Raw genomic sequence first — 25,613 nt, forward strand, 5'->3', positions numbered from 1 at the left:
CTGATATTGTACCTATGGAGAGAAAAGGAATGATCCATCAGATGAGCACACAGGGTTTAGTTATAGAATTGATTAATATTTCAGCATGTATCAGGAGCAGCTATATAAGATGAATGACCCAATGCTGTTTTAGAAAGGGCTAGGATGGTCTGCTTCCCAGTGCAGGGAGGACAACAGTGAGATCCTAGCCCTCCTCTGCAGAGCCCTGTGTGAGGAACAGACTCTGTGTGCCCAAATACATGCCAATCACATCTATCCTTCAGACCATTTACATGAAGAGCTAATCGACCTGAAGGATTAAGAAATCAGAGAAGAGTAATTGTACTAAGCTAGGGCTCAATATTCCTGGCTTTTTTTTTTTTTTTTTTTTGAGATTGAGTCTTACTCTGTCACCAGGCTGGAGTGCAGTGGCATAATCTCGGCTTACTGCAATCTCTGCCTCCTAGGTTCAAGCGATTCCCCTGCCTCAGCCTCCTGAGTAGCTGGAACTACAGGTATGCACCACCATGTCCAGCTATTTTATTTTATTTTGGTAGAGACAGGGTTTTACCATATTGGCCAGGATGGTGTGTCAACCTCCTGACCTCATGATCTGCCCACCTCAACCTCCCAAAGTGCTGGGATTATAGGCATGTGCCACCATGCCCAGCTGAGGATGAAAGGAAATGTTTTTGAACATTTGAAAATCATGATTAAAAAAATGTCATCTCAACAGAACAGCATGTGTTCTGTTATCTCAAGCCTTAGTAACATTGCAGAGTTTTTTATGTCCTCCCCATACCATGTAATTTGCATTTGGTTGTGAAATTTACTGTGGTTCAGTACAGTGTGGGGAGGAGGTAAGAAGGGAAAACAAGACCATATCCATGACATCTGAGAGAGGCAATATAATATAATGATGTAAGAGCAGGGGCTCTGGAATCACAGAGTCAGGCTTTAAATCTTAAGTCCTCTCCTTCTAGTGCGTGACCATGGCAGGTTACTAAACCTCTCTGTGCCTCAATTTCCTCAACTTTAAAGTGGAGGATAATACTACAATCTTGTTTTTTAGAATTGCTGAATACATGTTAAGTTCTTAGGATGATAGCTGGCACTCAGTATGTGCTCAATAAATATTTACTAATATTACTGCTGACTCCTTCTATATTTTATTTTTTGAGACAGAGTTCCACTTTGTTGCCCAGGTTGGAGTGTAGTGGCATGAACATGGCTCATTGCAGCCTTGAACCCCAGGCTGAAGTGATCCTCCCACCTTAGCTTCCTGAGTAGCTGGGACTACAGGTGTGTACCACTATGCCTGGCTAATTTTTATATTTTTTGTAGAGATGGGGTTTTGCCATGTGGACCAGGCTGCTCTCAAACTCCTGAGCTCAAGCAATCCTCTCACCTTGGTCTCCCAAAGAGCTGGGATTACAGGCGTGAGCCACTGTGCCTGGCCTTCCTTCTACATTTTAAATGTTTTCATTTTCCTTAACTTTCACAAAAGATTCTATTCATATTAAGATTTGGACTCTGAGTTACCTAGTAATAGTACCAAAACATTCTATAGGTTTTGCTCTTTAAGCTTTAAAAACACTCTAGTTTTTTAATTTTTTTTTTAAACAAAGTACATACTTTGACCCAGAAAGCCAAAATAATTAAAAACTGCAAATTGAATTAGTAAATCACCTGTCAAAAATCTCAGCAAGTAAAGAAACCGCGATGGCAATGATAATGTACGGCTCTTCCTAGGAAGATGCCCTTGGGCTTTTCTACAGATACTGCCAAGAATTATTCCTATTTGAAACTCCAGAATTCTTCGTAATTTTCTGCTCTCTCTGCTCAATATTTTAAACTCGGAAATTTTAGTGTTCTGGCAAGGCAGAGCACTGCTCATATTTTATGCTTTGGTTTTTATCATCATAAGAGGTAGGTGTTATGGTCTGAATGTTTGTGTCCTCCCCAAATCTAGACATTGAAAACTAATCCCCAACAAAATAGTATTAAAGAGGTGGTGCCTTTGGGAGGTAATTAGATTATGAGGGCAGACCCCTCATGAATGAGATCAGTGCCCTTTAAAAGAGGCCTAAGGGAGTTTGCCTCTTCCACCATCTGAGGAAACAGTGAGAAGGCACCATGTATGTGGACTGGGCTCTCACCAGACATTGAATCTGCTGGTGCCTTGGTCTTGGACTTCCCAGTCCCCAGAACTGTGAGAAATAAATTTCTGTTGTTTATACAAAGCTACCTAGTTTATGGCATTTTGTTATAGCAGCCTGAACAGACTAAAACAGTAGGGAAATGCACTTTCAGTTACTCTTTGAGGAGAAAAATATCTAATGTCTAGCAGTGTCTCTTATACATCATATATATGTAACCAGAAGAACAAAACCACTGCTACCTCTCTTCTTCCAGGGTGTAGGAGATCTTCTATAATAATTTAATTAGAATATTTTGCAATCATTAGAATATTTCTTTCTATTTTCTCCAAGTCTTGATGTAGCTAAGGGAGTAGCCATTAAATGGTATGCAGCTTAGCAATGGGATAGTTTCTTAATATGAACAGGTCAAAAGAATGCAGTGCTGATATGAGGTAAGTGTTGGGTAAAAGAAAGTGTTCTTCTGGGTACAGTGGCTCACGCTTACAATCCCAGCAGTTTGGGAGGCTGAGGCGGGTGGATCACCTGAGGTCAGGAGTTTGAGACCAGCCTGACCAACATGGAAAAACGCTAAAATTACAAAATAAGCCAGGCATGGTGGTGCATGCCTGTAATCCCAGCTACTCAGGAGGCTGAGGCAGGAGAATCACTTGAACCCAGGGGGTGAAGGTTGCAGTGAGCTGAGATCACGCCATTGCACTCCAGCCTGGGCAACAACAGCAAAACCCTGTCTCAAAAGAAACAGTGTCCTTCATAACAACGAGCAGTACTGACATCTATATGAAGAGAAGTCTAATTATGGGGCTAGTAAGAAAAATGCATCTTTTCCTTGTATTATTACATGATCTCTAAAATTAATATTTGATCCTTAAAGACATATGTAAGGTACTTGGGCAGGAGGACATGTGGTTAAGTGACTGGGGACTATAAAACAGCAGTATCAAGCAGGCATCTACTAGTAAATTGTAAGAATAAACAGGCATAGCTCATCTTGATGGAGAGACCATCAAGGGACAAGAATGGTACCTATGCCCACCCTACAGGGCTCTGGGAAGCCAAATGCCATCATAGACTGTCCTAAAGTGAATTTCTTAGAGTAAATAATGGCTTTAGGGAAAGACCAACATTTGTGGTTAAATTAAGGAGTTTTTCAAACTGCAAATGAAGATTTAGTGCATCTTTGCCATAATAAGGAAAAGGAAGTCTTGCATAAAGGCACAGGCCTGAGGCCAAGGTTAGATCCCCTTGAGTGGGCGTTAACTTCCTATGTTTTCCCTTGGACTCTAATTGAGTCAAGAGCCTGTTAAATCACAAACATCAACCCACTTTGCAGCAATATAACAAAATCTAGTCTTCAGAGCATTAAAATTCACAATAACTAAGACATAACCCAAAATTATCTGACATATAAGCAGCCAGGAAAATGTGAAATATTCTGAAAGGAAAATGGTGAGATGGCCAGAATAAGAATTAACAGACAAGAACTTTCAAAGTACTAACGTAAGTATGCTTAGTGAAGTAAAGAAAATACGCTCATAATGAATGAAAAGATAGGCAAACTCAGCAGAGAAAGAAAAAAGTAAACAGAAAAATACAATAGCTGAAATTTAAAAATGAAGACGTCTACAACAGTAGAATGGAGATGACAGAGGAAAGAGAGGGTGAACTTGAATTTACATCAACAGAAACCATCTAATCTAAAGAAGAGAGAGAATAAGTACTGGGAAGAAAATCAACTGTGCCTTAGGGACTTGTGGTATAATTTCAAAAGCTCTAACATATGGATAAATGAAGTTCCAGAAGGATAGGACAGAAAGAATGGAGCTGAAAAAAATATTTGAAAAAATAATGCTGAAAACTTTGCTAAGACATAAATTCACAGATTCAGGAAGCATAATGAACTCCAAAACAAGATGAATTCAAAGAGAACCATGATTAGGCACATCATAGTCGCACTATGAAAACTAAAGATAAAGAGAAAATTTTGACTGCACTCAGAGAAAAACTATGTGTTACATAGAGGGTAGAATGAGTATGCACTTCTTATCTTTGGAGGACACATGCAGTGGAATAACTTCTTTAAAGTGCTTACAGGCAAAAAAATTAAACAAAAGCAAAAACAAAACCAGCTTAAATCCTTTATCAAGTGAAAATATTCTTTAAGAATGAAGGTAAAATAAAGACATTTACAGAAAAAGAAAACCTAAAAAATTTTTTGCCACTGGACCTGCATACACTACAAGAAACCCTAATGGAAGTCCTTCAGGCTAAAGAGAAATGAAACCAGTAAAGAATTTGGGTGTTCAGAAATGAAGAACATTGAAAATAGTAAAAATATGAAAAGAAAAGTTTTCTCTTAATTTCTTTATAATACATGTGTCTGTTTAAAGCATCACTAATAGAAATATGTGAACCATGTAAAGTTTTCTAGTAGCTACATCAAAAAGGTAAAAAAAAAAAACTCCACTGATTTTAACATATGCAAAATATATACAACATATATGAAATATAATTTCTACATGTGATCAATACAAAAATTATTAGATGTTTTATATTCTCTTTCTCATACTAAGTCTTCTAAACTTACCATGCATTTTATACACATAGCACATCTTAATGATGAATAAGCACATTTGTATTTCTAGATCCTTGAGGAATCACTTTACTGTATTTTCACAATGGTTGAACACAATTCAAGAGTTCAAAAGCCACTGTGTATTAGGCAGTGTAGGTTTAAAGCAAAAGTTATAACATTGTCTTGTGGGGTTCATAATGTATGTAAGTGTAATACATATGACAACTATAACAAAGAACAATGGGGAGAGGTGGTTGCAAGGTTTCCACATTTTACATAAAGGCGTACAGTATTAATTTTAAGCACAGTGCGAAAAAACAAGAATATATACTGTGATGCTTAGAACAACCCCTAAAAAACTAGTGCAAAGAGGTGTAGTTTAAAAGGTGATTAAGTAAATTAAAATAGAATTCTAAAAAAATATTTTAAAATCCAGAAGATGACAGGAAGGGAGAAACAAAACAAGAAACAGAGGGGACTAACAGTAAACAAATGATAATGTGGTAGATCTAAATCCAACCAAATCAATAATTACATAATTATATGAAATGTAAATGGGCTGGACACTCTAATTAAACAGAAGAGATTATCAGAATGAATAAAAAAGCAAGACCTGACAAGCTGTTGCACTTTAAATATAAAGACAAAGACAGATAGAAATTTAACTTATCATTGAGAAAGATGATGCCATGTAACAGTAAGCATAAGAAAGCTGGAGTAGCTACATTATTGTCAAATAAAATAGATTTCAAGGCAAAGAATTTTATCAAAGATAAAGAAGAACACTTCGTACAATAAAAAGGTCACACTGCCCAAAGTAATTTATAGATTCAATGCTATTTCCATCAAACTATCATTGATATTCTTCACAGAATTAGAAAAAAAAATTTTTAATTTCATATGAAATCAGAGACAATTATTAATTTTAAGCATAGTGTGAAAAAAACAAGAATATATATTGCAATCCTTAGAGCAACCAAGACAATCCTAAGCAAAAAGAACAATGTTGGAGGCATCACATTACCTGACTTAAACTATACTACAAAGCTACAGTAATCAGAACAGCATGGTACTGGTACCAAAACAGACATATAGACCAATGGAACAGAACAGAGACCTCAGAAATAATAACACACATCTACAACCATCTGATCTTTTACAAACCTAACACAAACAAGCAATGGGGATAGAATCTCCTATTCAGTAAAGGTAATGGGACAACTGGCTAGCCATATGCAGAAAACTGAAACTGGACCCCTTCCTTATACCTTACACAAAAATTAGCTCAAGATGGATCAAAGACTTAAATGTAAAACCCAACATCATAAAAACCCTAGAAGAAAACCTAGGCGATACCATTCAGGACATAGGCATGGCTAAAGACTTCAGGACAAAAATGCTAAAAGTAATTGCAACAAAAGCCAAAATTGGCAAATGGGGTCTAATTAAACTAAATGGCATCTGTAGCAAAAGAAACTATCATCAGAGTGAACAGGCAACCTACAGAATAGGAGAACATTTTTGCAATCTACCCATCTGACTAAGGTCTAATATTCAGAATTTATAAGGAACTTAAACATATTTACAAGAAAAAAACAATCCCATCAAAAAGGGCAAAGGATATGAACAGACACTTCTCAAAAGAAGACATTTATGCAGCCAACAAACATATGAAGAAAAGAGAAATGCAAATCAAAACCACAATGAGATACCATCTCACGTCAGTTAGAATGGTGATTATTAAAAAGTCAGGAAACAATAGATGCTGGTGAGGCTGTAAAGAAATAGGAATGCTTTTACACTGTTGGTGGGGGTGTAAATTAGTTCAACCACTGAGAAAGACAGTATGGTGATTCCTCAAGGATCTAGAACCAGAAATGCCATTTGACCCAGCAATCCCATTACTGGGTATATTCCCAAAGGAATATAAATCATTATACTATAAAGACACATGTACACATATGTTTATTGCAGCATTATTTACAATAGCAAAGACATGGAATCAACCCAAATGCCCATCAATGATAGGCTGGATAAAGAAAATGTGGTACATATATGCCATGGAACACTATGCAGCCATAAAAAGGAATGAGATCACGTCCTTTTCAGGGACACAGATGAAGCTGGAAGCCATCATCCACAGCAAACTAACATTAGAAACAGAAAATCAAATACTGCATGCTCTCACTCATAAGCGGGAGTTGAACAATGAGAACACATGGACACAAGGAGGGGAACATCATATATTGGGACCTGTTTGAGGGTTGTGGATGGGAAGACAGAACTTAGAGGACTGGTGAATATGTGCAGCAAACCACCATGGCACACATATACCTATGACAAATCTGTACATTCTGTACATGTATCTAGTTTTTTTTTTAGAAGAAAAAAAGGTCTATTCAATGGGATGACTTAACGCTTGTACATATGTATACATCTAGTAATAGAGCACTAAAATACAAGAAACAAAAATCGAGAGAATTAAAGGGAAAACGGACAATTCCATGATTAATGCTGGAAACTTTGACAGACTCTGCAGCAACTGTTAGAACTGGACAACAACCAAATCCACAAAGACATAGATCTGTTTACTCTGACACTGGTATTAGGTAAGGAAAAAAACGTACACAGAAGATCTGAATAATATCATCAAACACATTGATATAATTGATATTTCTAAAATACTATACAACCAACTACTGCAGAATACACATTCAAGTGCATGTGGTCCATTGACCAAGAGAGAGTATATTCTGGGCCATAAAGCCAAGATCAGAACAAGGATAAAAAATCATTCCTTACTGCTATTTTTAATGTTTCTCTTAAAAAGCAAAAAAACAAAAAAACAAAAAAAAAACCTAACAAAGTAATGCAATATTTATTTCCCAAAAGAAGGTGACAGGTAATGAGTACTTAGATGACAGGTGCTCAACAAATGCTCGTACATTGCTAAACAAATAAATGAATAAGCATGATTACACTTTAAAGTTGTATAAACAGCCTTAGAAAATCCAACATTAAGGGTAATTGAGAGTGAGAATATTCAAATATTCAACAATGTTCTTGTAAAAACACTTTAGAATTTATTCAAATCTACATTTAGGGGTTTAATTATGATTGTTCAAATACCTTATTCTATTATACTTAGGTTGCTTCCCTTTGAAACCACTTTTATAGCATTCCTATTAATCTGATTTTAAGGCTGAAACACTGAAGTCCCTAAGGAAAGCAGAAAGCTCAAACTCAATTTCCACAGCACTCTAAATCTATTCATACTATATTTATATATGGGCATTTGATTTAAATACATGAATGTATGTGAATCTGCAATGTGTCTAAGCTGTCGTTGCCATAGCAACTAAATAACTTTGAATTTCCTTTTATGTTTAGTAAGTGTTCACACATAAAAACTGATCCCCACAGACAGCTATCTTGAGTTGCAGATATGGCTCACAGTAATAAATTTACAAACATCATGATTCACAATGATGCACATACTTATATATCTATCATTATGAAAATGTGTGTTTTAATACATGCCCCCGGTTGGTAGATCAAAACCAATTCAAGATGCAACTCCTCAGAATGTAGACAATAAAACTTACCAGGCAGCCATTTACCCTTAGGTGACAGCCAGGGCTTATGCAGTAAGCTTGTTATAGTAAAGTCACCCAACTACACACAGAGAAGCCACAGCCAAACTATTCTAAGGCTTCTCTGAATCCATAAAGAAAAAGCTTTTATCTGTATCAAAATGGTTGAAAAATCTAGCATATTCTTACAAACACAGAATACACCAAGTATGTTGAATGCATCTATTTTACACATAAGCAATCTCTGGTACATACTTACATAGGTAGTCTGCACAGTTTTTTTCTTGCTAATGTAGACAGAGTCCTTTCTTAATTATCATCATGGTGGCAATCTACTCCAGGATCAATTTTTCCATTCTAATCTGGTCCCTTTGTCATACAAAACATTTGGGGACTGACACTTACTGCTCTTACTGCATAATAGGACAGGCAAGCTAATATTAATATTGGTCTAAGGAAATTTTGGGGGAGAGATAAATCCACTAAAAATAAATCAAGTATTCCAAACTCAAAAAAAATAATTAAGGGCCATCACCTGTTTTTGATTATACCAGCTACAGATTGTGTCCACTAATGCAGATAAGCAAGAAATGACCAAGACTTAGAGGTGGGAACAGAAATTACTGCTAAATGTTAGTGACCTGGCATCACTGTGAGATAAGTGTGATACAGATTTGTGAATTTTCCAGACAGCTGACCATCACCTTCCATTTGCTCTGTATTTCAGATGAACAAAACCAGACTTATATATAAAGAGAACGGTGAATGGCTTTGAGTGACTCCCAGAAACAGGGATGCCAGTTTAGATAATGTAAAAACAGAGGTCATGAGGGAAATGATTCAGGGTCTATATGACAATTCTAAGAATTTTAAGGGACCTATGAGAATATTGATGGCTGCTTGCTGGTATCATAAATATACTAAAGACTACAGAGAGGCAATGGAACAATTTGATCTTGTAATAAAGATCCCAGGCTACTTAATGAGGCTCTTTAGTAAGTTTTTTTTTTTTTTTTTTAACTGAGGTTTGTACTTTCTATTGATACCTGTATATTCCTTGTCCTCAGGAGCTATATGCTAAGAAACCACTTCCGCATCTTTAATACAATTACGTCTAAATTAAGAAAGAGCAAACACACTCTGGATAAGTACCCTAGAAACTCTCATGAATGAAGAATAAAGTGCTTACATTTTACAGCACAGATTTTACAACACCCATTCTGACTCTTAGAAGACATTTTGGCTTACAGTATCTTGGCTGTATTCCCAATAACTGGATACATGACTTCTAGAAAAAAAGAGGTCTTAATGCATTTATAGGAGACTTTCTCCTATCATGGCCTTTAATAATAACAACACTCTATATGTGATAAACCCCCAGCATAGTTTTACTACCCACAATGCCCAAAAGTCAGAACATATTTTATTAAAAAGGGAATGACTGGTTTGACTTCTGAAAATATCATTTCTCCCTGATTGACCAATAAGATAAACATGGTCAAGGTATCACGAATATGGTTTCAGAAAATTACTGCCTTCCAGAATATTAAAAATCAAATGTATTATCAGTTGACTTTAACGGGTTTCCTGAGCTCTGTCACCTGAGAGGTTAAGCTCTAGAGAATATACAGTTCTCTTTCAGGTTCATGGTCATTCTATCAAAATGGCACAAGTTTCTCTGTGGCTTTTGTGAAAGACAGATGAGGGAATTCCTAGAAAATGAGGCCAAGGTAGCATAGTAACAGTGCTGTTTGCGGGTGGAGTAGTCTTGGTGCCAATGGGAAAAAAATTAAGGACACTTTATGATTGTGGAAGAAAATATTCTGACGTCTGTCCAATCTCACTACTGAACACTTGAAAAAATGGAAGTTGAATTTCGAGTTCAGTTTATCCATCATTCACTGCTACAGAAAATGACATTAAGATGAGAAACATCAGACACCCCTGATTTTCTTAACTTTTTGTCCTCCCACCTCATGTGCTGCCTGAATTCCAGACTTTGGAGTGGGCACAACATCCCCCTTTTCTGCACTCCAGCTCCTAGACTGATGAAAACCACTGACAAAAGGTGAAGGCCAATCTGATCTGCCATCAATGTTTGCTTCACAAACTCTTTCTTACTTTTCTACCAGCCTCTCCTATCGTCCTATCGCTTTGGCTCCACGAAAATAAATATCCTCTCTTTTCCTTTCTAATCCTCCATCTATGCTCTTGACATCTTATCTTGTCCCTCCAGCTTCAGCATCATACTCCAATTTCCCCTTTTTCCTATTTACAATTACTCTTTCACCACTGACACTTCTCCCATTTTACAAACCTGTGTATAATTACCTTATCCTATAACCAAACAAGAACAGTTAAAAAAGAATACCATTTTCCTTCCGTCTTATTTCCTGAAGCTACGATCACTCTTTTCCCTACACAAACCAAATGTTTTTATTTTCCTCCATTTTTTCCTGACACATTTGTTAAAGGTTGAATCTACTCTTACTGCCTCCACTTCCACGAGCCCTTGTTAAGTTGCTGCAATCTAGGACTATGCCTTCGGCATTTTAATGGACCAATTCTCTAAGAGACTATTAGTTGCCTCCTAGAAGTCAGACTTTGGCCTAATTTTTCAGGCATCATCCTATTTGATATCACCACAATTAACATCTGGCACTGTTGGTGATCCCTCTTTCTAGAAATTTCCTAGTGTTTTTGTTCTCTGATGCTGAGATCTCCTGGTTTTCTTCCTGATGTTCCTCTTTTTTGGAGCTGCTGCTTCTTCCTCCTCCCCATTAAATGTATGTATTTCCAAAGATCTGTGCTTAGTTTTCTTTATTCTATATAGGCTCACCCATTCCATGGCTCCAAAGTTCGATCTTTCCACTGTTTCAATTTCCTTCCTCCAACTTTTTCTTCAAACCATTCCTGGTTCTACCATTCTACTGAATGGAGAAATCATTCGAGTTCAGAAATCTAATCAACTCATTCAGGCCTCATTTGACATGACTTCTCAGAAGATGTGGACATTGTTGACCATTATGCTCCCTACCTTCTGCTTCCCTGGTTTCCTTCATTCTTTCTGGCACCTTCCTTGCTTCCTATGCAAGCCCTTCCTCTTCTACTCAACCAGTAAACATCCAACTTTTTCAAGGCACTCTACCCTTTATCACTCAGTATTTGCGTCTAGCTTCCATTACATCAAAATATGGAAGAATCACAAATGTTTACCTTTAGCCTATAACTCCTTTGAGTTCCAGATGCACATGTGGCACCACCCCCAACACAAGAATTGCCTATGTAGATCATCCTCTTAGATGTCACAAAGGAATCTCAAACTTAGTATGTTCAGAACAAACTGACGATATCTTCCCAAATCTGGTTCTCAAACCCCAAATCCTTCCAGTTGTATAAGAAGTCAGGTTTGACATCTTCTCTTTTATCCCAGGATTCAGCCATTACCAACATCCAGCCTATTTTACCTTCTATATATCTCCCAGAGTTGTTCATTCCTCTTCATCTACACGGCTACTATTTCAATGCAGATGAAGAATTCATCTAATTCATATTAATGAGTATAAGTATTAATCTGTTATCCTTAAACATAGTTTAAACATATTTTTAAATATTTAAAAAAATTTCAAAAAGTGATACCAGTTTTCCAATGGTTTCAGTCTGCCTGGAATATAGCCATAAATTCAGAAATAGGATGATAAAACGCTGCTTAACAGTGAGCAAAACTGATTTCAAAGCTATTACCACCTATGTAGTCCTGTTAACCATTTCTACTCCATTCTGATTGCAGTTTTGGCATAAATAAATGTTTTATTTACAAAATTAAGGTTACTGATTTAATAAATTTGAACACTGGGTTCCATATTTGAGATGAAAACATGATTTTGGATGATTTCATGTTTAACTGTCCAGTACCTAACTTGTGTTTATAATAATGACCCAATTTTATAAGAACACATTCTGCTTGGTAAAGTCTGCTGTTTATGGCAAGGATGTTCACAATATATTTTTGAAAATTTTTTTTTTTTTATCCACAAAAGTTTTAATGTTCCAGAGATTCTTCCTTAATGACTTCACTTTTGGACAAAGCTGGATAAATAGGGTATTGCTGAATGTTACTGCATAAAAATTGCCACTGCCTACAGAGGAGGTAGGATGTACAGTTCATGAATTTCCTTTGAAGGGTTGGAGACGACGATCCATATTTAACAGCATAATTCAGTTCATATTCTGGTTTGTACTGCCAGCAATTAAGCAGCACAAATATTTCAGCCAAAGTTTAAACAGCCTATTTGAAACTTCTCAAAAAACTAAAAGGAAAAAGGAAATCTATCTTTGGGCATTATTTTCACTTCCCACTTCAGTGATAAAAATAATGCAAATAGCTCTGCCTTTTTAATAGTTTACATGAAGATGCTTAGACTAATGACAAATGGGTCATGGGAAGATAAATGTGGTGAAACAGACAACAGTAGAAACCATCTAAAGGCATAAAAATATTGACTGCTGGGAAGAATCAATCAGAAACACACAAACAGAAAATGGCACAGAAGGGTCTGAGCCATTTTCTAGGATGAAAGTGACTTCTGCGATCTCATTGTGACAATACCTGCTGTGGGAGAGTTTGCATGGTGAGACTTTTTTGGCAGGTTGAAGATCTGTTCACCAGGGTCAGGGGGAGGAATTGCATCTTGCCCTTGTCGTGCCTCTACGGGATCATACTCCTTCCCATCGTAGTTAGCATCATAGAATTTCTTAAACCACTGAATAAAATCCAGGTTGTCCTGGAAACGTCCTTTCACTAGCTTCTCCACTGGAATTACCTGAAATAGAAAATCACTATGTGAGTTACAAACCTCAGGTTTGTTTACATTTAACACAACTGAAATGTTCCCTAAATATAACTATTTCCTACATGGCTGCAATCACGACCACTGATCCCTTCCCTAACTTATCAGCCAGCTGTATTCTGAAATACAATTTTTCATCATATTAAAGAAGGTTCAGCAATCCCACTGCTGAACAGTATCTGAGAAAGATATCTGCACTTGTAATCAGTATCTGAGAAAGATATCTGCACTTGTAAGTTTGTGGCAGCACTGTTTATAGTAGCTAAGATTTGGAAGCAGCCTAAGTGTCCATCAACAGATGAATGGATAAAGAAAACGCAGTACATATACACAATGGATCACTATTCAGCCATAAAAAAGAATGAGACCCAGTCATTTGCAACAACATGGATGGAACTGGAGATCATTATGCTAAGTGAAATAAGCCAGGCATGGAAATACAAACATCACGTTTTCACTTATTTGTGGGATCTAAAAATTAATTCATGGACATGGAGAGTAGAAGGATGGTTACCAGAGAGAGATAAGGGGGAGCTGGGGATGGTGACTGGGTACAAAAAAATTACAAAGAATGAATAAAACCTACCATTTGATAGCAGAACAGGGTGACTACAGTCAATAACAACTTAATTATACATTTAAAAATAACTTAAAAGAGTGTAACTGGATTGTTTGTAATTCAAAGGAAAAATGCTTGAGGGAATGGATAACCAATTCTCCATGATGTGCTTCTTTCACATTGCATGCCTGTATCAAAACACCTTATGCACCCCATAAATATATACACCTACTATGTACACACAAAAATTAAAAATAAAAAAAGGAACTAAACCAAAACATCATTGTTGGTTTTCTTGGAATATTTAGTACTTCTGAACAAGCCAGACAAAAGGAATATTCTTAGTTGTCAAGAAGGGCTTGTCCCACTCATAGTACATTTATTGTCAAAACATATCTCCAGAAAAACAGAGGCATGGGATGTTGTGCTATTTCAAGACTGATAAGCTTTTTAAATGTCTTTGTAATATGTAGCCCAGTTGTGTTGGGATAAACTCTTATAAAGATAATAGTTACTAGAGAGGATGGATGAGTAAGATTTAAATCAATAAAAACAGACACTGATCTAATGGTTCATACAAAACAAACTGAGCTTTCCCAGAGCTTATTTCCAATGTAGTGAGAGAAGTATGAAAACAACTAATCACAGTACCAGCCCCAGTAATTCATGATAAAAAGAAATGGAGGTGGATAAAGGGGATCATAGAAGACACTCTGGAAGAGGAGGTACACAGCGTTCACATCACCTTCCAAGGCAAATCTTAGCTCTTCATGTAGTAACGTTTCCTACTCTAACCTAAAGAGTTAACTAGTACTCCCTATGGAGGTCTTACAGGTATCTTCAGAATTATGACAAGGACAAAATATGGCTTATGGCTTAGCTTCAATTCACCATTTTTGTTTGATTTTGCTTTTGTTCGGGACAGGGTCTCACTCTGTCACCCAGACTGGAGTGCAGTGGTGAGATCTTGGCTCACTGCAGCCTCCACCTCCCAGGCTCAAGCCTGGGAGAAGCTGGGATTACAGGTGTGTGCCACTACTGCATAGCTATTTTTTTTTTTTTTTGTATTTTTAGTAGAGATGGGGTTTCATCATGTTGGCCAGGCTGGTCTCAAACTCCTGACCGCAAATGATCCCCCCACCTTGGCCTCCCAAAGTGCTGGGATTACAAGCATGAGCCATGGTGCCTGGCCTCTAATTCACCATTTTTAAAAACTTTTATTTTAGGTTCAGGGGTACATATGCAGGCAAGTTATAGGTAAACTCATATCACAGGTGTTTGTTGTACAGATTATTTCATGGCCCAGGTATTAAACCTAGTACCCAGTAGTTGTTTTTCCTGATCTGCTCCCTCCTCCCACCCTCCATCCCACACCAGGCCCCACTGTCTGTTGTTCCTCTCTTTGTGTCCATGTGTTCTCAGCATTTGGCTCCCACTTATAAGTAAGAACATGTGGTACTAGTTTCTGTCCCTGCATTAGTCTGCTAAGGATAATGGCCTCCAGCTCCATCCATGTTCCCACAAAAGACTGGAATCTCATTCTTTTTATGGCTGCCTAGTATTTCATGATGTATAGGAATCACATTTTCTTTATCCAATCTGTCACTGATGGACATTTAGGTTGATTCCATATCTTTTGTGATTAGTGCTACCATAAACATTCACATGCATATGTCTTTATGGCAGAATGATTTTTATTCCTTTGGGTATATACCCAATAATAGGATTGCTGGGTCGAATGGCAGTTCTGTTTTTAGCTCTTTGAGGAATCACCACATTGCTTTCCACAATGAACTAATTTATACTACTATCAACAGCGTATAAGCATTTCTCTTTCTCCACAACCTCACCATCATCTGTTATTTTTTGACTTTGTAGTAATACCATTCTGACTGGTGTAATTCACTATTTTCTGAAAGAAAATGGAAATGTATCTAGCTATATGAATTATATTATCACTGGATTCTTACCTTTAACATCTTCAGGTGGGAATACTAGCTGAATGTGAATCATGAGATAGATGCAAAGCTAGAGTGTGAGTCAGATTGTGTGAGTGTCTGAATGTGTTTGAACGTGTGAGCATGTGATTCAGACAAGCACACAGCTCACAGCTTTGCTATGTGACAATATGAATAGAAGCTATAGAAATTAAACTTTCAACAAGGCTTTGCCACTATGGGAGCTATGTATCATTGATATCCTAAAATTATCAATAGGACCACTTTAAAGAATGTAGAAAGAGCTTACATATCAATGAAAACTTGGAAGAGAAAAGCAACTGAAGCATGCATTAAACTAAATAATTAGCAATAAATTTTGCAAAAATGTTTTTTATGCAGCTAAAATAGAAACTAAACCAAATACAGAGCAAAATAAAGAGAAGCAATTTTTTGGAAGAGGCCATATTTTTCATGAAGATTCTTCTGGTAATAGGATTTGGTGGTGATATTTTGCTCTTCTCTCACTTCCCCAAACTTCAGTGAAGGCTGCTTACAAGGCAGAATTCCTGCCACATGTGTACTCAATTGTTTTAAATTTTTTATTTTTTATTTTAGAGACAGAGTCTAATTCTGTTGCCCAGGCTGGAGTGCAGTAGTGAGATCATACCTCACTGCAGCCTCTAACTCCTGGGCTCAAGAGATTCTCCTGCCTCAGCCTCCTGAGTAGCTGAGGCTACATGTATGTGCCAGTGAACCTGGTAATTAAAAAAAAAATTTGTAGAGATGGGGTCTTGCAATGTTGACCAGGCTGGTCTGGAACTCCTGGCCTCAGGTAATCCTCCCACCTTGGCCTCCCAATGTGCTGGGATTACAGGTGTGAGCCACTGTGCTCAGCCTCAATTGACTTTTAATTGTGTTATTTAATCACTTTTATGTCTTCTGAGTTTAAAATTTTTATTTATACTGGTATTGCTAGAAATCAACTTTTTAGAGGCTTTTCAGAGCCTAAGCCCTTTTAACTAACAAACTACCATATTTTGTCTATTGCCAGACATGAAAATCTATAAATAGTTTTAGACACTGGTGGTACATTAGCTGTTAAAAGAAGGTGCTTACTCCTGTTGACTTAATTTTGCTTTCTCTATCAACACGAAAGCTTCAGGGGCAGAAGTTCAAAATCTGAAGTGGCAAGCAAAAGCATAGAACTTTCCATCATGCCATCAGGCTATGACACACACTGAATGAGGGTACTTAATGCTGTCTCTCACAGGACTTTTGGATAAAATTACTGCACACTAAAGCTAGACAGACTAACAAAGGCCATCATGGCCAGTCTCCTTCCACTGCAATAATATTTTCTTAAACATTCTTAACAACTGCTCATCCATTCTGTGTGTATATACTTCTAGAGAGATACGGAGCCCACTAATTTGATATATAACAAGTTCCATCAATAAACATATGAAAAGGTGTTTATTTTCTTTCTAATCTAGAAGTATGTATAGAGAAATGAATGAAGAAGACAAAAGAGGTATTATAAAATTAAGGAGAACCTATATATCCCTAGTTCTGAGTACGTATGGAAAGAGCTAATTGGAAATTAATCAGGACAAAGAACCTAAAGTTGGAAAGAACCCAAAGGGCTAAGATGTTAAAGAGAATGTATGTTTTGAAATAAAAATTCCGAGAAAATAAGAAGTCAGGATTTTCTTAATATATTGATAAGAATGTCACTATTTAAGAAGATATTAATTGCATTAGCTTACAAAATACATAGTGTATCAAACTTCCCTTTAATCTATATCTTTTATAACCTGGTATTTTATTTTTCATTTGCATAGCCTATTTATGACCTCTGTTTATTCAAAGAACAGTTTTCTATTTCTCCCCTGCTGCTTTATCTCTTTTTCCTTATTCAAAATTCATTTATTTCCAAGCTCATTCATGCTGAGATATATCCTAAATAAGGAATATAGATTAAACATGTATTTAAATAGCAGTAAGCATGCAGAAAAAGACTGGGTTTTAGCAGTAATTCCTTATTGACAGAAAAAGTACTCTAGGCCATTTGTACCACTCCAGGACAAAAGTATAATAATTCATGGGAAAAAACAGGGCAATTTATGGACATTGAGAATCTGAGCGCACACACTATACTGGACACTGTCTCTCATGTCAACTTCATAACCATGGATAAGGGGTTTTTAGTCCCATTGTACAGATAGGTAAACTGAGACTCAAAGAATTTAAATAACTTGCACAAGTCATGAAACTGGGATTCAAACCCATGCTGTTTCCACCATGACATTATATTTCCCCAAAGGAACAAAATAGAAAGAACCATAGCGGCATGTGGCAAACATAAAAGTTTCTCATCTGCAGTGCTAAATATAACTAATAACACTTTAACATTTGTGAGCCCTGTTAGTTTTTAAGTCTACTGGCTACAAGTTTAGAAAATCTGAAATGAAAGCCTCATAAAAATACAAGAAGTTAGAGCAATGCTTTATGCTAGGTACAGACCCCAGCCTATTGTTGAGATATCAAGATATATCCCATCGGTATGCTCCTGGTTTTTGCATTTATGCACAAAAACAATTTTAAGAAAAGACAACACATTTTATGGAGCTACAAGTCTCCTACCTTATCAACGTTCATTCGTTTAAATGATGCTTGCAGGAGTTTAAAATTGTGAATATACTCATGTTCCAGCTTTGCTTGAAATTTTACTTTCTTCAAACTAATGCAGCCTGGGAAGAGCATGTCCATGAACTGGCAATAGGCTGCTCCTGGAAAGAAACAAGAACAGTACTGGAGTGAGTCTTACGGTACCCAGATGTGGTAGAGGACTGCGAGGCTGGAAGGGGACTGTGCTTACAGGTGTCATCATCACTCCTGGCTGCATGTGTCCCTCTTACCACTGCACTTACACCTCCTTGTCCACAGTAGCTGGGTGCTAGAGGGAAGGGACTGCACCTCAACAATGTAGCAACTGACACTTCCCAACCCTAACCACCGTGTATTGGACTACATGCATCAGAGTATCACCAGGTTCCACAACCAACAAACAGAACTTCACACTATAATGCCAAGGAAACCAGGGTAAGAGGAGCTCTTCCTAGCTTCTACTAGGGAAAAGAAATATTACTTTCTTCCACCTGGCTACCAACTGCTCCAAGTCATCAAAATAAACTAAAGAGGAAAAGGAGGAAAATGTAAACATGAGAGAACTACAAAAGTTTTCATGAAATGTATAGCTCAAAAAATACACATATGCTCAAGCTCTTTTATATATACAGTTGTATGCACAAAACCACATAGGAAAAACATAAGCCAATTAATACCAACTTAAGTATTAAGTATTACTTATGCTTATTAAGTATTATTACTTATTAAGTATTACTTATTATTACTTATTAAGTATTAGATTGGTAAATTTAATTGCTAAATTTTGTTATAAGCCAAATTAATACCAATTTAATTCCAGTCCAGAGCAATGGGGTTTCCATATGAACATGAAGTATGAAGACACGGATACTGAAACTTACAGAAGTTCAGAGTCATGTTGTTTATGACTGAGAAACATGACAGAAATATCCAATGAGCCCCCCGAGGAAATGATCATAGAAAAAGGGGACATTTTAAAAAAATATGAAGAACTCTTTGAACATGACCACTACAACTGGGAAATCCTGGCAAGCTGTGTTTACTGATTCATATCTTCTTTCTAGTAAAGGCTAATGGCATTTAGGAAAACAAATTAGAAGCCAGAATGATTCTTTTTCTTTAATAAGAAAGGAAACCAAGTGGCAGGAATAGGAACAAGCCACCATTTTTAGGGTTTCTTTCTTTGTTATCTCCAGATCTCTTGGTCTATTTCTACGATGTGCCCGTGATCAGTCTTTCTGGAACATGAAGTGCCTCTCCTCATCCTTCACACCACCAAGGCTTCTGTGAAGAGCCGGTCCTTCCACTTCGGTGACTCACTTTAAGAAGGAAGGACTACTCTATCTCTTACGAGAAATAAAGGTTAGGCATCCTTTACTGAGACAGGAATCTGAGATAAGAGGGAACAAGACACCAGGAATCTAAGGATTGCTAGAACAGGAAATGTTGGGGCAACTCCTATCTTGTAGGCAAGAAGTAAGGTGATGAAATATAGGCCATAACAAATATCTCCAGAGTCTCTGCATCTGGCTTCCCTTTAGATAACATACCCTGAATATTAACCAGTAAGTTCCTAGTCAAGCAGATGGGTTCTCTTAAAAACAAGACAAAATAAAACAACTGCTCTCCCCCTAAAAAGGAAGACACTGGGGGCGGTAAGAGAAATATCATGATCTGGAGGCTATTCTTTGAGTCATCATCCACTAACCCGTTCTTTCTTTTGAAGGGCCACCAGATGGAGCAAATTCCAATAGCCACTTTCACATTATTTTTAAATGTATGGGAGTATTGAAACACAATTGTCTATTACCTGGTATTTAAGTTATTTTCACTTTTGTAGAGTTTAGCATAAAATTTATCTATGGAAACCCAGATACTATATACTCTTACAAATTAACCAACCAAATCCCTCATATTTCAGATTTAAAAAAGAAATAACAGCTTTTGAAACAAAAAACAAAAACCCTCTTCCATAGAGTGAGGGAAGGAAGGCAAAATCATCTCTAGTGTCATCATTCAGAGATAATCACTCGAAATATCCTGGTATATGCCATTCTAATCCTCTTTGAAAGGGAGTGTGTTTGTGTGGTTTCTTAAAAATGTGATCCTGTTTTAAAAATGTAATCATATTATACCATTTTTTAATGTAAACTTTCTGAAACTGAACAGACCATGATTCTCTTTCTGCATCATTTAATATGCTCTACCAAAATTTTAAATGGCTTTCTTATTTTAATATCTTATCAGCTTTACCAAACCAAGAATACATAAATATTCATGCATATTTCTGTCAAGTACTTTTATGGTCTCAAGTTTTACATTTAAATTCTGAATCCATGTGGAATTTATTTCTGTCTATGATATAAAGTATGGTTCTAATTTTAGTCATTCCAAATGTTGGTGGAAATCTGTCATTTTTGGCTCCCCAGCATTTGGACACCTACTACCTGGGGAGATGCTGCAGTGCCCTCCCACCGCAGAAGCTGAAGGTGGACAGCATCCCTTTCCTCTCACAGCAATAAGGATGCAGTCCCATGGCCTAGGCTCTGTGTTTGAATCCTACCTCGGTCTCTGAGTTGAGGGAATTACATAAATACACAGGGACTATTAGAGTTTAGTTGTGATGGCAGTGGTGGAGTCTAAAGTCCTGAGCAGCAAAGGCAGCACAGTGTCATCCTATTCTTGTGACACAAGGGAGGCTGTGTTCCCAGCTCCGTAGCATCCTTTGGTTCCTGTCCATCTTCTGAGCTTGGCTTTCCATTGACTCTGAGCTACCCAACATTTTTCCTATAGATTCCTCTTCTACTTAAGCCTGCCAGGATTAACTTCTGCTATTTTCAACTCAAACCACTAACTGATAAAGTTAGCTGGGTGTTGAACATCACAACTTAATAGATAATCTATTCCTTCCCCACTGATGAGAAGCACTATTTTTACTATATATTGCCTTCTAATACATGTACTTAGGTCTCTAGAAAGAGAGAAGAGGAGGGGAAATTATTCTATAGATAGTAATACATGTTATATATCTATAGAATAATTTCCCCTCCTGTTATTCTCAAAATTTTCCTAAATTTTATCATGTATTTATTCTTTCCACTACATTTTTGAATTTGTTATTCATGGTATATAAAAATAATAGCTTTCAAAAATGAGTATCTTATTAATTTGTATTTTGTTTTTAGTAGATAAATAATTATACATATTATGGGGTATAGTGTGATGTTTTAATACTTATATACATTGAGTAATGATCAAATCAGGCTGTCATATCCATCACCTCATAAATTTATCATTTCTTTGTGGTGAGAACATTCAAAATCATCTCGTCTAGCTATTTTTTCCCAAGTGGCTGCAAAATATTTCACTTGGTATTTCACCATTGCTTATTTAACTTTGTGCTTGTTTTCTAATTTTTCTCAATTATAAATAATGCTACAATTTGAAAAACTTGTCTTGATAAAGGTCAACATAAGGTCAAGGGAGATGTTGGCTCTAAATAGGGTACATTCCTGGGATTTGAGGGCAAGGGGGATATGAAATATACAACACAATATTGTTACCATAGTCACCATAGTGTATAACAAATAGAATGCCCAGAACATATTCCACCTACCTAAATATAACTTTGTACCCACCGACCAATCTCTCTCCATTCCTCCCTCCCCTTTCCCCTCTTCAGTCTCTGGAAATCATTATTCTACTCTATTTCTATGAGATCGACTCTTTTGGATTCCACATGAGGAAGAACGTGCAGTATTTGCCTTTCTGTGCCTGGCTTATTTCACTGACCATAACGTCCTCCACGCTCATCCATGTGGCCACAAATGACAAGATTTCATTTTTTTATATAACTAAACAGTATTTCATTGTGTATTTATACCCCTTTTAAAAAATCCATTCATTACACTGATGGACACTTAGGTTGATTCCATATCTTTGTTATTGTCAACAGTGCTACAATAAACATGAGTGCAGATATCTCTTGGACATAACAATTTAATTTCCTTTGGATATATACCCAGTCATGGGATTGCTAGATCATATGGTAGTTCTATTTTTAATGTTTTGAGGTGTCTCCATATTGTTTTTTATAATGGCTATACTAATTCACATTTCTACCAACAGTGTATGAGAGTTCTCCTTTCTCCATATCCATGCCAACTTTTTTGTCTTTTTGATAACAGCCATTCCTTTTATTTATTTATTTATTTATTTATCCATTCATTCATTCATTCATTCATTCATTCATTCCTGATACAGGATCTTGCTCTGCTCCCAGGCTGGAGTGCAGTGGCCTGATCTCGGCTCACTGCAACCCCCACCTCCTAGGTTCAAGTGATTCTCATGACTCAACCTCCCAAGTAGCTGGGATTACAGGCACCTGCCACCATGCCTGGCTAATTTTTGTATTTGTAGAAGAGAAGGGGTTTCACCATGTTGGCCAGGCTCGTCTTGAACTACTGACCACAACTGATCTGCCCACCTTGGCCTCCAAAAATGCTGAGATTACAGGTGTGAGCCAATGTGCCCAGTGTCTTTTTGATAATAGCCATTGTAACTGGGGTGAAGTGATGTCTCACTGTGGTTCCTATTGTATCTTCCTGATGATTAATGATGTTGAACATTTTCTCCTATACCTGTGGCCATTTGTACGTTTTCTTTTGAGAAATGTCTAACCAAGTCTTCTGCCCATTTTTTATTTAGTTCCTTTTTCTATTGAGTTCTTTGAGTTCCTTATATTAGCCCCTTGTCAGATGAATAGTTTACACATATTTTCTCCCATTCTGCAGGTTGTCTTTTCACTCTGTTGATTGTTTGCTTTGCAGTGAAGGAGTTTTTTTGTTTAATATAATCCTATTTGTCTATTTTTGCTTTTGTTGGCTGTGCTTTTAAGGTCTTATCCGAAAAAATCTTTGCTTAGATCAATGTCATTAAGTATTTCTCTTATGTTTTCTTCTAGTAGTTTTATCATTTTAGGTCTTTCACTTAAGTCTTTAGCCCATTTTGAGTTGATTTTTTTTTAATGTGGTAAAAGACAGGGATCTAGTTTAATTCTTCTGCACATGGATAGCCAGGTTTCTTAGCACCATTTATGAAGAGACTGTCTTTTCCCTATCTTCCTTTCACCATGGTCAAAAATCAGTTGGCTATAAATGTGTGGATTCATTTCTGTGTTCTCTATTCTGTTGGATTGTTCCATGTACCTATTTTCAGGTAATATAATTTGGATCTGTGTCCCCACCCATGTCTCATGTTCAACGGTAATCCCCAATTTTGGAGGTGGGGCCTGGTGGGAGGTGACTGGATCATGGGGGCAGTTTCTCATGAATGGTTTAGTACCATCCCTTCAGTACTATTTTTATGATAGCGAGTAAGCAGTGAGTTCTCATAAAATCTCGTTGTTTAAAAGTGTGTAGCAAGTGTGAAGCAACTTCCCTATCCCTCTCTTGTTCCTGCTCCGGCCACGTATGATGTGCCTGCTTTCCCTTTGCCTTCTGCCATGACTGGAAGCTTGTTGAGGCCTCCCCAGAAGCAGAAGCCAACATGCTTCCTGTACAGCCTGCAGAACTGTGAGCCAATTAAGCCTCTTTTCTTTATGTTAATACTTACCTAGTCTCAGATATTTCTTTATATCAATGCAAGAACAGGCTACTACATCATGCCAGTACAATGCTATTTTGGCTATTTCAGCTTTGTAGTATATTTTGAAGTCAGGCAACGTGATGCCTCCAGGATTTTTTTTTTTTTTTTTTAATACAGATGTAGTGGGAGGGTGGGACAGTCCACTTGCTGCCAAGGAGATAAACGGAGTCAAATAAACCCACCCATCCACTGTAGTCCCCTCCAGCATTGTTCTTTTTGCTCACTATTTCTTTGGTTATTCAGGGTCTTTTGTGGTTCCATGTGAACTTTAAAATTATCCTTTTCTATTTCTGAAGAATGCCATTGGTATTTCTGTAGGAATTGCATCGAATCTATAGACAGCTTTGGGTAGTATAGGTTGAGTACACCTTATCCAAAATGCTTTGTACTAGAAGTATTTCCAAATTTCAACTATTTTAGGATTTTGGAATATTTGCATAAATACAATGACATATCTAGAAGACAGGACCCAAGTCTAAACATGAAAATCATTTATGGTTCATATATACCTTATACACATACCCTGAATGTAATATTACACAACACTTTTAATAATTTTGTGCATAAAACAAGTTTAAATGTGTTTTGACAGTGACCTGTCACATAAGATTAGGTGTGGATTTTTTGCTCGTGGTATGTCAGAACTAAAATGGTTTCAAATCTTGAAGCATTATGATTTTTGGATTAGAGATGCTCAACCTGTATGGAGATTTTAACAATATTGATTTTTCCAATCCATAAACATGGCATAGCTTTCCATTTATTTATGTCCTTTTCAATTTCTTTCATTAATGGTTTATATGTTTCCACTGTAGAAATCTTTTACCTCTTTGGTTAAATTTATTCCTAGATGTCTTACTTTTTTGCTAGTGATTGTAAGTGGGACTGCTTTCTTAATTTTTTCAGTTAGTTTGCTATCAGCATATAGAAATGCTGCTGACTTCTGTTATGTTGATTTTGTATCCTGAAACAAAATTTGTTTATTAGTTCTAACAGTTTTTTTTTTAAATTGAGTGTTTAGGGATATAAATATATAATCATGCTGTCTCCAAACAATTTGACTTCCTATTTTTCTTTTTTTTTGAGACAGTATCTCACTCTATCTCCCAGGCTGGAGTACAGTGGTGTGATCTTGGCTTGCTGCAACCACCGCTTCCTGGGTTCAAGATATTCTCCTGCCTCAGCCTCCCGAATAGCTGGGACTATAGGCTCTGCCACCACACCTGGATCATTTTTGAGTATTTTTAGTAGAGATGGGGTTTCATCATGTTGGCCAGGCTTGTCTCAAACTCTTGACCTCAAGTGGTCTGCCTGTTTTGGCCTCCCAAAGTGTTGGGATTACAGGCGTGAGCCACTGTGCCTGGCCCTGACTACTTCTTTTCTAATTTGGATGCCTTTTATTTCTTTCTCCTTTCTAATTACTCTGGCTAGGACTTCCAGAACAATGTTGAATAGAAGTGGTTAAAGTGGACAACCTTGTTCCAGACCTTAGAGGAAGGGGTTTTTTCTTTTTTTTTTTGAGACGGAGTCTCACTCAGTCACCCAGGCTGGGGTGCAATGGCACGATCTCGGCTTACTGTAACCTCTGCCTCCCCTGGTTCAAGTGATTCTCCTGCCTGAGCCACCTGAGTTGCAGGGATTACAG

General features: G+C 37.0%; 1 protein-coding gene across 4 annotated transcripts in view; it reads right to left on the bottom strand.

Moving 5' to 3' along the window:
- Nucleotides 1–25,613, bottom strand: part of MAPRE2 (microtubule associated protein RP/EB family member 2) — a 166,356-nt gene that overhangs the window by 27,781 nt on the left and 112,962 nt on the right. For all 4 annotated transcript variants that reach the window (XM_017511403.2, XM_017511402.1, XM_017511401.1 and 1 more), the window contains 2 exons: nucleotides 18,299–18,444; nucleotides 12,916–13,129 (listed from right to left, as the gene is read on the bottom strand). In XM_017511403.2, coding sequence (XP_017366892.1) covers nucleotides 12,916–13,129; nucleotides 18,299–18,444 — 360 coding nt within the window. The remainder of the gene's footprint in view (nucleotides 1–12,915; nucleotides 13,130–18,298; nucleotides 18,445–25,613) is intronic.

The sequence above is a fragment of the Cebus imitator genome, unplaced genomic scaffold (assembly GCF_001604975.1).
Source record: "Cebus imitator isolate Cc_AM_T3 unplaced genomic scaffold, Cebus_imitator-1.0 Scaffold448, whole genome shotgun sequence".
Taxonomy (NCBI): Eukaryota; Metazoa; Chordata; class Mammalia; order Primates; family Cebidae; genus Cebus; species Cebus imitator.